Below are 12,128 nucleotides of genomic sequence, written 5' to 3'. Positions count from 1 at the left end.
CACATGTGTATATAAATGCCAATACAGAGAGAGAAAGAGAGAGACAGAGAGAGAGAGAGAGAAAGAGAGAGAGAGATCCATTCAAACTGGCTCTTGAAACTGCAAGCTATTTCATTCAGGACCAAGGCCAGCGACCATACTGAACTGGCACTGTAACCCATGTAACCCACTGTAACGCGTAACAATGAACTCATAATGATATGTTGGCCCATTTTACCCATGAGAAAAAATGAATACAGTAAAAAAGATGTACAATTAATCACCTTGACATAACTGAATATGAGCTCACCTGATCGTCTGAATCCTCAATTATGAGTTTTTCTCTCTGGGCATGTGGCAGGGTAAGTGTTCCGGTGGTGTTGAGACTTATAATACTCTGACTACAAGGTCGCATGTGTTTCAGATCACTCTTTCGGGAGTCTGTTGTTCTGCACACTTCATAATTATACACGTGCTGTAAAGTTCCTGTGCCACCAGCATCTGCGTAAAGAGGTGGGTAATACGGTATGACAGGGAGGTGTCCATTGGATTTATAACACATCCGCTCTCGTCTCCACCTGTAGCATTTCACTAAAAAAATCGCAATGATGGAAACGATGAAAAGAAAAGAGACAACCGCCAAGGCTAAGACGAGATAAAATGTAAGACTCTCATTATATTCCTTGTCGTGCGTAAAGTCACTGAACTCTGAGAGCACCTCAGGAAAACTGTCAGCCAACGCCACGTTAACATTGACTGTAGCCGATCGAGGTGGCTGTCCGTTGTCCTCTACTACAACGGATAGTTTTTGTTTCACAGCGTCTTTATCGGTAATTTGGCGAATGGTTCTTATTTCTCCATTCTGAGCGCCCACTTCAAACAGGGCCCTCTCTGTGGTTTTCTGCAGCTTATATGAGAGCCAGGCATTCTGTCCAGAGTCCACATCAACAGCCACCACTTTTGTCACAAGATATCCCACATCTGCTGAACGAGGCACCATCTCAGCCACAAGGGAACTGCCAGTATGCACTGGATATAGCACTTGAGGGGCATTGTCATTTTGGTCTTGAATAACAACTTTAACACTAACATTACTACTTTGTGGAGGCGAACCTCCATCCTGGGCCTTAACTTGAAACTGAAAATCTTTTATTTGTTCGTAGTCGAAAGAGCGCACCGCATGAATTGCACCGCTGTCAGCATTAACAGACACGTAAGCCGATATGGAATCTCCCTTTACGGTGGATTCCTGTAGTATGTATGAAATGCGCGCATTCTGCTTCCAGTCTGTGTCTTTCGCATGAATGGTGAATATAGAGAGACCCGGTGAATTGTTTTCGGGAATGGAGGCCTCATATAAGGCTTTTTCAAATACAGGGGGATTATCGTTTACATCTGATATCTGTAAGGAGAGAGTGAGGCTGCTGGAGAGCGAAGGCATTCCCTCATCAGTACACGTCACAGTAATGTTATAATTTGGCTGTCGCTCCCGGTCTAAGTCACCGTCCCCCACCAGGCTAAAAAAGTTATTTGACGTTGATTTAAGCGAAAATGGTATGTTATCGTTTATTGAACACTGCACTTTCCCGTTTTCTCCAGAGTCTTGGTCCTGCACATTAAGAATCGCAACGGCAGTATCCTTACTTGAATCTTCAGATATTGCGTTTGATTTCGACATTATACTAATGCTTGGCTTATTGTCATTGATATCAGTAACACTGATCATCACTTTACAAACATCAGAGTGACCCCCGTGATCGCGTGCCTGGACATTGAACTGGTAATGTTTCTGCTTTTCATAGTCAAGACCCCCAGTTAATTGTACCACACCCTCATCGGAATCTATCTTAAACAATGCTTCTACAGCCTCGGTTGAAATCGTATATGATATCGTGCCATATGAGCCTTGGTCGGCGTCTGTGGCTCTAACAGTGGTCAAAAGAGTCCCTTTTGGAGCATTTTCTGCTACACTAGCCTTATAGATGGGTTGAGAACAAATAGGTGTATTATCATTGGCGTCAGTCACTGTTATTTGTATCTGAATTGTTCCAGACATCTGCGGATCGCCTCCATCTAATGCTGTCAACATTAAGGTTATATGGTCATTCTTCTCTCGATCTAGCGATTTTTGTAAAACCATTTCGACGTTTTTATTACCATCTTGGTCACTGTGTAATTTTAGTATGAAATTATTCGTCGGATTCAGTGTATATCTTTGTAGACCATTCACGCCAACATCTTGGTCATTCGCTGTCTCTAAGACGAACCGTGCCCCTGTTTGTGACATTTCGTTTATCTCAAATTTCATTTCATTCTTTCGGAAAACAGGGGGGTTGTCATTTATGTCTGTTATTTCTACCGTGACTGTATAGAATTCCATGGGATCCTCTAGCATGATCTGAAAATGGAGTGCGCATGGCGTAGTCTGCTCACATAATGCTTCTCTGTCTATTCTCTCTTTAATAGAGAGGACTCCCCGGTCCTTGTTCAGCGAGATGTATTCAGTATCGTCTCCGGTGTAAATGCGGGCTTTGCCCATGTTCAGCCTTTTCAAATCCAATCCCAAATCTTGCGCTATGTTTCCAACAAAGGAACCTTTAGGCATTTCTTCTGGAATTGAATAGCTAACTTGTCCACGGACCAAACCGAGACTTAAGATCCAAAGGAATAATAGTACTTGCCGTATCCTGTTTTTCGCCAACATCTCGTTCGTAAAAATGTTAAACATGTTAAAGAAGTATCAGTTCTTCAAATTAAATTATTTGGAGAGTAAAGTGGTCCGTATAGCGTATATCCAATTTGTTCAATTTCCCGCAAACAAACAAAGGAGGTATCCTGTCTTGGTGTTCATGTTAACTGTGCGAAGGTCTGCGTTCGACTGTTCCTCTCGACGACGTATGGGGGGGGGGGGGGGGGGGGGGGGGGGGGGCTGAGTGGGAGGAACTGCCTGATATATTTTCTCTCAGCTGCAACTCACAAACCAACAGCGGCACTACGAGTCGAACTAGACGAACTACACAAAATTTAAGTGTATGCTTTCTTTTGAGAATGAATAACATAACTGGACTTCATAAAGATCAAGTGTAAATCAGCCTTAATAGTCTTACTGTTAGAAACACCACTACTTGTGAAAACGAATTGCACTGGCATATTTTAGTTAGTATGTGTGAGTGGGACAACACATGTGAAATTTGTGTTTAACTCAATTACATGGAAAGAATGCTGACAAAAATATGAACCAATTACAGATACACTGCTACTACGCACATGAACTGCAAAACAAGACTTTCGCAACACATTGAAAAATTCACATTCCAGTAGGCTGAACATGACAATGAATGCCTAATGTTGTATTTGACAACGTGTCTCCAAGAAAAACAATTATAACATGATACTTTAGAATAAGATGTGTGTAAAATGATTGTGAAAAAATCTACTCCAAAACCCTCACCTGATCATCTGAGTCATCAATCAGTTTCTCGTTGCGCGCATGCGGTAGAGTCTGTATTTCAGTGTTATCCAGACTGATGATGCTTTGATTGCAAGGTCTGACATACTTCAGATCACTCTTTCTGGAGTCAGTTGTCCTGTAATGCTCGTAGTTGTACACGTGTTGCAGAGTTCCTGTGCCCCCTACGTCTGCGTAAAGGGGTGGGTAATACGGAATAACCGGTAGATTTCCGTTGGATTTATAAAACATCCGATCACGTCTCCATCTATAACATTTGACTGATAGTATGGCTATTATGGATACGATGAACAGAAAAGAAACTACAGCCAGAGCCAAGACGAGATAAAAAGTCAGGTTGTCGTTGTACTCCTTATCGTGCGTAAAGTCACTGAACTCCGAGAGTATTTCAGGGAAGCTGTCTGCTAATGCCACATTGACGTTTACTGTAGCTGAGCGAGAGGGCCGTCCGTTATCCTCCACTACCACAGTGAGCTTCTGCTTTACAGCATCTTTATCAGTCACTTGGCGGATAGTTCTTATTTCTCCATTCTGTGCGCCCATTTCAAACAGGGCCCTGTCTGACGCTTTCATGAGTTTGTACGAGAGCCAGGCATTCTGTCCAGAGTCCACATCAACAGCAACTACTTTAGTGACCAGATAGCCTACGTCTGCTGAACGAGGCACAATCTCAGCGACCAGAGATCCACTAGTGTGCACTGGATATAGAACCTGTGGTGCATTATCATTCTGATCTTGAATAAGTATTTTAACACTGACATTGCTACTTAGTGGAGGAGAGCCTCCGTCTTGCGCTTTTATGTGGAATGTAAAAGCTTTAACCTGCTCATAATCGAATGACCGCACAGCATGGATCACACCACTCTCTGCATTGACAGAAACATAAGACGACATGGGCACTCCGTTATCAGACGAATCCTCCAGAATGTATGAAACGCGAGCATTCTGATTCCAGTCTGCGTCTCGCGCTGTGACGGTGAAAATCGAGAGCCCCGGTGTGTTGTTTTCTAGAACAGAAGCCTCATAGCTCCTTTCAAACACAGGCGCATTGTCGTTTACATCGGTTATTTTTAAAGACAAATCTGCGTGACTAGAGAGGGAGGGTACACCCTCATCAGAGCAGGTTACAGTTATGTTGTATGCAGAGTTTGTCTCCCGATCTAATTCACTATCAGTAACTATGCTGTAGAAACGATTTGACGATGGCTTGATAGCGAAAGGAATGTTGTCATTAATGCTGCAGCTCACCTGACCATTATTGTCTGAGTCTGGATCATTCACGCTGATCATAGCAATTACTGTATGAAGTGGGGCATCCTCAGCTGTTGTACTGGACTTCGATATAGTGCTAATAACGGGACTGTTGTCATTCACGTCTATAACGTCCACGATAATTTTGCAGGAATCTAAAAGGCCCCCTTCATCTTTACCCTCAACATAAAATTGATAATTTCGCGCTTTCTCGTAGTCTAGTTGACCGATCACCGTAACTTCTCCATTACGCGTGTCTACAGAAAACATATCGGATATACTAGCAGCGCTTCGTGACAAAGAGTAGGTAAGTATGTTATTAGAGCCATTGTCTGCATCAGTGGCACTTACTGTGGTCAAGTGGGTTCCCTTAGCGGAGTTTTCCTTAACAGATACTTTATAAATCTGCTGCGTAAAAACTGGAGCATTGTCGTTTACATCTAACACATTAACGTGTATTTTTACTGTCCCTGACATCTGAGGCTCTCCTCCATCAACTGCAGTTAACACCAGTGTCATGTCTTCCTGTTTCTCCCGGTCCAGAGATTTCTGAAGAACCATTTCTACAATCTTCCCACCATCTGGCTGCTGATTTAATTTCAGTTGAAAATGTTTTGTAGGGTTTAGGGTGTAGGTTTGAAGACCATTAGTACCAACATCAGGATCAACTGCTATCTCTAACATAAAACGAGCACCGATTGCAGCATTTTCACTTATTTCAAATTTCATTTCACTTCTTTCAAAACTGGGAGGATTGTCGTTAACATCCGTAATTTCTACCGTCACACTGTATAACTCCATCGGGTTCTCTAGAATGATCTGAAAATGTAAAGCGCATGGCGATATTTGTCCGCACAGCGCCTCTCGGTCTATTCTTTCTTTGATGAGAAGGATTCCCCTGTCCTTGTCAAGCGCAATATAGTCTGCCTGGTCACCCGTGAAGATACGGCCCCTGCCTGTTTTCAGTCTTTTTATGTCTAAGCCCAAATCTTGCACGATATTACCCACTAAAGAGCCCTCCAACATTTCCTCTGGAATGGAGTAACTGACCTGACCATCCACCGAACAGAGACAGTGAATCAACATCAATACCAGTAAGCTCCGAGCCATTGTCCTGGCCGACATTTTTCTTTTCCGAAATCAGTCCTAAACACAGTCTCTCTTGTCATCAAAACGTAGATATCCGGTTATTCGTGTATTCCAAAGTAGTATTGTGCAGTGCAGTGATCTTACAGATATAAACCTGCAGTGAAAGAATACTGTGCCCGACTCGATATTTTCCCCCGACTACAGATGCATGGGTTAAGGCTGGCTTTCTTTATCTGATTCACTGTGACGTTATGGGGAGGTACCTCTTAAATGTTTTCAGCAAACTCTAACACATTGACCAACAGCGGCACTTAGAGTCCAATCTATCCAACTACACAAATCTAAAATATATATATAGGGAAAACTCTTGGCAAAGGACTTATTCATAGATACACATATACTGTATATGAAGACACAATATATGGTTACAAGCTTATGAATATTTACATACAAACTTACATTAGTGTGTGTGTGTGTGTGTGTGTGTGTGTGTGTGTGTGTGTGTGTGTGTGTGTGTGTGTGTGTGTGTGTGTGTGTGTGTGTGTGTGTGAGAGAGAGAGAGAGAGAGAGAGAGAGAGAGAGAGAGAGTTCCTTGTGAACAGATCTATGAAACAGCAACTGATTCAAATCAGGACCAAGGCCAGCGACAACAATGGCTCGATTCTAACAACTGTTTTTGCCATAATCATTGCAAGTTGTCATTGATCATTGCAAATCATTACATTGTCTTAGCATACTAAATGTGTGATGTACAATAACTCGAAAATATCTGAATATGAGCTCACCTGATCGTCTGAATCCTCACTTATGAGTTTTTCTCTCTGCGCATGTGGCAGGGTAAGTGTTCCAGTTGTGTTGAGACTAATTATACTTTGACTGCAAGGTCGCATGTGTTTCAGATCACTCTTTCGGGAGTCTGTTGTTCTGCACACTTCATAATTATACACATGCTGCAAAGTTCCTGTGCCGCCAGCATCTGCGTAAAGAGGCGGGTAATACGGTATGACAGGGAGGTGTCCATTGGATTTATAACACATCCGCTCTCTTCTCCACCTGTAGCATTTCACTGAGAAAATAGCAATGATGGAAACGATGAAAAGAAAAGAGACTACCGCCAAAGCTAAGACGAGATAAAACGTGAGATTGTCATTATATTCCTTGTCGTGCGTTAAGTCACTGAACTCTGAGAGCACCTCAGGAAAGCTGTCTGCTACGATCACGTTAACATTGACAGTAGCCGATCGAGGGGGCTGTCCGTTGTCCTCCACTACAACGGATAGTTTTTGTTTCACAGCGTCTTTATCATTGATTTGGCGAATGGTTCTTATTTCTCCATTTTGTGCGCCCACTTCAAACAGGGCCCTCTCTGTGTTTTTTTGCAGCTTATATGAGAGCCAGGCATTCTGGCCAGAGTCCACATCAACAGCCACCACTTTTGTCACAAGATATCCCACATCTGCCGAACGAGGCACCATTTCAGCCACAAGGGAACTGCCTGTGTGCACCGGATATAGCACTTGAGGGGCATTGTCATTTTGGTCTTGAATAATGATTCTCACACTCGCATTACTGCTCCGTGGAGGAGAGCCTCCATCTTGGGCTTTAACGTAAAACTGAACATCTTTGATTTGTTCGTAGTCGAAAGAGCGCAGTGCGTTGATTACGCCATTATCAGCATTAACAGATACGTAAGCTGAAACAGATATTCCATTTATTGTGGATTCTTCTAGCATGTATGAGATACGCGCATTCTGGTTCCAGTCTGCATCTTGTGCGCGAATGGCGAATATGGAAACACCCGGTGAGTTGTTTTCTAGAATGAAGGCCTCGTATGAACCTTTTTCAAACAGAGGAGCGTTGTCGTTTACATCTGATATATGCAAAGAGAGTGTGACGCTGTTAGAGAGCGAGGGCACTCCTTCATCAGTGCACGTCACGGTTATGTTATAATCTTTCTGGCGCTCTCGATCCAACTCACTTTCTGTGACCAAACTAAAGAAGTTGCTTGATGTAGATTTGAGTGAAAACGGTATTTCGTCGTTTATGAAACACTGGACCTTTCCGTTTTCTCCAGAGTCTGGGTCTTGTACACTAAGTATAGCTACAGCAGTATCTTTTTTTGAATCCTCAGATATTTCTTTTGACTTCGACATTATACTTATGACTGGTTTATTATCATTGATATCACTCACACTGATCATCACTTTACATACATCAGCATGCCCCCCGTGATCTCTAGCTTGGATATTTAGTTGGTAATATTTCTGTTTTTCATAATCAATGCTTCCAATTAATTTGACTACTCCTTCGCGGGAGTCAATGTCGAACAGGGAATTTGCGCCTTTTGTAGAAATTGAATATGATACCATTCCGTGTAAGCCTTGGTCAGCGTCAGAGGCACTAACTGTAGTTAAAATAGTCCCTGGTGGCGCATTCTCTGACACTACTGCCTTGTAGACGGACTGAGAGCAGACTGGTGCGTTGTCATTTGCATCTAACACTGTGATCTGTATTTGCATTGTTCCAGACAATTGGGGTTCTCCTCCATCCAAAGCTGTCAACATTAATGATAAAATATAATTTTTCTCTCGATCTAATGACTTCTGTAAGACCATTTCGACATTTTTGTTTCCCTCTGGGTCACTATATAATTGTAAAACGAAATGATCGGTCGGATTCAGTGTATAGCTTTGGAGACCATTGACGCCGACGTCTTCGTCATTCGCTGTCTCTAAAACGAAACGGGAGCCTGTTTGTGCCAATTCGTTTATCTCAAATTTCATTTCACTCTGCCTGAAAACGGGGGGATTATCATTTATGTCTGTTATTTCTACCGTGACTGTGTAGAATTCCAAAGGATCCTCTAGCATGATCTGAAAATGTAGTGCGCATGGCGTTGTCTGCTCACATAATGCCTCTCTGTCTATTCTTTCTTTGATAGAGAGGACTCCCCTGTCCTTGTTCAGCGAGATGTATTCAGTATCGTCTCCGGTGTAAATGCGGGCTTTGCCCGTGTTCAGTCTTTTCAAATCCAATCCCATATCCTGTGCTATGTTTCCAACAAAGGAGCCTTTAGGCATTTCTTCTGGAATTGAATAGCTAACCTGTCCACGCACTAAACCGAGACCAAAAACCCAAAGGAATAATAGTACTTGCCGTGTCCTGTTTTTGCCCAGCATTTTCTTCGTAAATACGTAAAACATGTATCGCTTTAAACTGAAAATCATTGGCGAGGATAGTTATCCAAATTGCATACATCCAAGTCCTTCAATAGTCCGTGAGCAAACAAAAGAAATATCCTGCCCTGGTGTTAACAGTACGATGGTCTGTGTTCGACTGTTCCTCTCGACGACGTATTGAGACGAGTGGGAGGAACTGCCTGATATCTTTTCTCTCAGCTGCAACCCCCTAACCAACAGCGGCACTACGAGTCAAACAAGAAGAACTACAAGCCTTGAAATGCAAGAATGTATGTCTTAGAAGGAGCGAGTACTACATGTAAAAAGGAATTAGACTGGCTGTTAGTATGGAAGTTGTATGTCTTCCTGAGAACTGCAAATTTCAGCACATGAATACAAATGGTTCTGATAAAAAAAATCAACTGATAAAAAACTACTCACAATGCTGGATTCCAATGCAGCAAGACCTTCACAATATTGTGGCGTCATCAATATTGCATACAACAAAAGTCACCCTTTATAAATACGTAACTTTATTTCTGACTTAATGTCGGAATTTGGAATTGTAATATAAAATGAGGAAGTGCATTATCCAATAAAGCATGTAATATACATTATAGTATAGTATAGTATAGTATAGCATAGTATAGCATAGTAGAGAGTAGAGAATATATCTCACCCCTAAACGCTCACCTGATCGTCAGTGTCGTCAATCAATTTCTCGTTGTGCGCATGCGGTAGAGTCTGGATTTCAGTGTTTTCCAGACTGATGATGCTTTGATTGCAAGGTCTGACATACTTCAGATCACTCTTTCTGGAGTCAGTTGTCCTGTAATGCTCGTAGTTGTACACATGTTGCAGAGTTCCTGTGCCCCCTACGTCTGCGTAAAGGGGTGGGTAATACGGAATAACCGGTAGATTTCCGTTGGATTTATAAAACATCCGGTCACGTCTCCATCTGTAACATTTTACTGACAGTATGGCTATTATGGATACGATGAAGAGAAAAGAAACTACAGCCAGGGCCAAGACGAGATAAAAAGTCAGGTTGTCATTGTACTCCTTATCGCGCGTAAAGTCACTGAACTCCGAGAGCACTTCTGGAAAGCTGTCAGCCAACGCCACATTCACATTGACTGTAGCAGAGCGAGTGGGCTGTCCGTTGTCCTCCACTACCACAGTGAGCTTTTGCTTCACTGCATCTTTATCAGTGATTTGACGGATAGTTCTTATTTCTCCATTCTGTGTGCCCACTTCAAATAGCGCCCTGTCTGTTGCCTTCTGTAGTTTATATGAGAGCCAGGCATTCTGCCCAGAGTCCATATCAACAGCAACTACTTTAGAGACCAGGTAGCCCACATCTGCTGAACGAGGCACAATTTCAGCAACAAGCGAACCACTAGTCTGTAATGGATAAAGAATCTGTGGTGCGTTGTCATTCTGGTCTTGAATAGCTATGACCACGCTGACATTGCTACCCAATGGGGGAGAACCACCATCCTGCGCTTTTACGCGGAAATGAAAAGATTTAAGTTGCTCATAATCAAACGAGCGCACTGAATTAATGACACCGCTCTCAGCATTGACAGACACATAAGAGGAAACGGGTACTCCATTAACTGATGATTCCTCCAACATATAAGACACTCGGGCATTCTGATTCCAGTCTGCGTCTTTAGCTAATAGCCTGAAAATAGAGATCCCCGGTGTGTTGTTTTCTACAACTGAGGCCTCGTACGAGCTCTTTTCGAAGACGGGCGCGTTATCATTGACGTCTGATACTTGTAACGAGAGACTGATGCTGCTAGAGAGCGATGGTAAACCTGCATCGTTGCACGTCACTGTGATATTATACACTGAATACCTTTCTCTGTCTAAATCATCATCTGTAACGAGACTGTAAAACCCATTTGTCGTCGTTTTTAGAGTAAAAGGTGAATTATCCTTGGTGAAGCACTCAACTCGACCGTCGTCTCCAGAATCGGGGTCCTGCACTTTAAACATGCCAACTACAACTCCAGGCTTGGAATCTTCAGCAATAACATTTGACATTGATAATATATTGATTATGGGTGCGTTATCATTAGTGTCTAAAACATCGATCTGTACTTTACACGAATCAGTTAGACCCCCTTCATCACTGGCTTGCACATCTATTTCGTAATGTCGTGCTTTTTCATAATCAACGGTTCCTTTTAACTTCAACACTCCACTTTTCTCATCTATTTCAAACATGTCGCGAGATTCATCCATAATATTTGTTATGGAATATACGATGTCTCCGTTAGAGCCTTCATCAGCATCTGAAGCACTTACTGTTGTTAAAACTGTGCCCTTTGGAACATTCTCTTCGACACTTGCCTTATAAATCGGCTGCGTAAAAACAGGCGCATTATCATTTGCATCTAAGACAGTGATATGAATCTGTGCAGTACTAGATAACTGTGGGTCTCCCCCATCTACAGCTGTTAAAACCAAAGATAGAGTCTCTTGCTTTTCCCGGTCCAATGGCTTCTGTAAAACCATTTCGACAAATGTTCTACCATCTGGCTGGTTTTTCAATTTAAGTACAAAATTATCATTTGTGTTCAAAGAATAACTCTGAAGACCATTCAGGCTAACATCAGCATCATTTGCTCTCTCTAACACAAATTTAGACCCAATAACTGCCGATTCGCTGATTTTAAATTTCATGTCAGTCTTTTCGAAGCTCGGAGGGTTGTCGTTTATGTCCGTGATTTCAACATTAATGCTGTATAATTCCATGGGATTTTCCAGAATAATCTGAAAATGCAGGGCGCATGGCGTCCTCTGCCCGCACAACATCTCTCGATCTATCCTCTCCTTGATAAGCAGGACCCCTCTGTCTTTATTCAGCTCGATGTATTCAGTACTGTCCTCGGTGTAAATACGTGCTTTGCCAGATTTCAGTCTTTTCAAATCTAAACCTAAATCCTGCGCTATGCCACCGACCAAAGAACCTTTTGACATCTCCTCGGGAATAGAATAACTAACCTGTCCGCGTACCGAACAGAAGAAGAGCAGTAAAGCGAACAACAATACTTGCCACACGACGGTGTTGCCCGACATTTTCTCTTTGTCATAGGTACACAGTACAATCCGTGAAATAAGGGTATTCCTTTGGTTTGCTCGCCCTTTTA

At 42.5% G+C, this 12,128-nt stretch overlaps 3 protein-coding genes across 3 annotated transcripts; all 3 read right to left on the bottom strand.

Moving 5' to 3' along the window:
- Positions 1–259: 259 nt before the first annotated feature.
- On the bottom strand, positions 260–2,707 carry LOC308367048 (protocadherin gamma-A11-like; the record flags this gene model as incomplete). The annotated part of the gene is made up of 1 exon (XM_080840871.1): positions 260–2,707. The coding sequence occupies one exon, from the start codon at positions 2,705–2,707 to the stop codon at positions 260–262; it is 2,448 nt and encodes an 815-aa protein (XP_080696997.1).
- A 705-nt stretch (positions 2,708–3,412) lies between these two features.
- LOC308367047 (protocadherin gamma-A11-like) lies at positions 3,413–12,057 on the bottom strand (the record flags this gene model as incomplete). Its single annotated transcript, XM_080840870.1, has 2 exons — positions 3,413–5,518; positions 11,752–12,057. 2 exons carry the CDS (start codon positions 12,055–12,057, stop codon positions 3,413–3,415), a joined length of 2,412 nt encoding a protein of 803 aa, XP_080696996.1.
- On the bottom strand, positions 6,168–10,971 carry LOC308366524 (protocadherin gamma-A4-like; the record flags this gene model as incomplete). The annotated part of the gene is made up of 3 exons (XM_080840242.1): positions 6,168–6,188; positions 6,574–7,283; positions 10,368–10,971. 3 exons carry the CDS (start codon positions 10,969–10,971, stop codon positions 6,168–6,170), a joined length of 1,335 nt encoding a protein of 444 aa, XP_080696368.1.
- Positions 12,058–12,128: the final 71 nt, after the last annotated feature.

The sequence above is a fragment of the Sprattus sprattus genome (genome assembly GCF_963457725.1).
Source record: "Sprattus sprattus genome assembly, chromosome: 6".
Classification (NCBI taxonomy): Eukaryota; Metazoa; Chordata; class Actinopteri; order Clupeiformes; family Clupeidae; genus Sprattus; species Sprattus sprattus.
The sequence above is the reverse complement of the archived record's forward strand: the minus strand, read 5'-3'. Positions and strand labels throughout refer to the sequence as shown.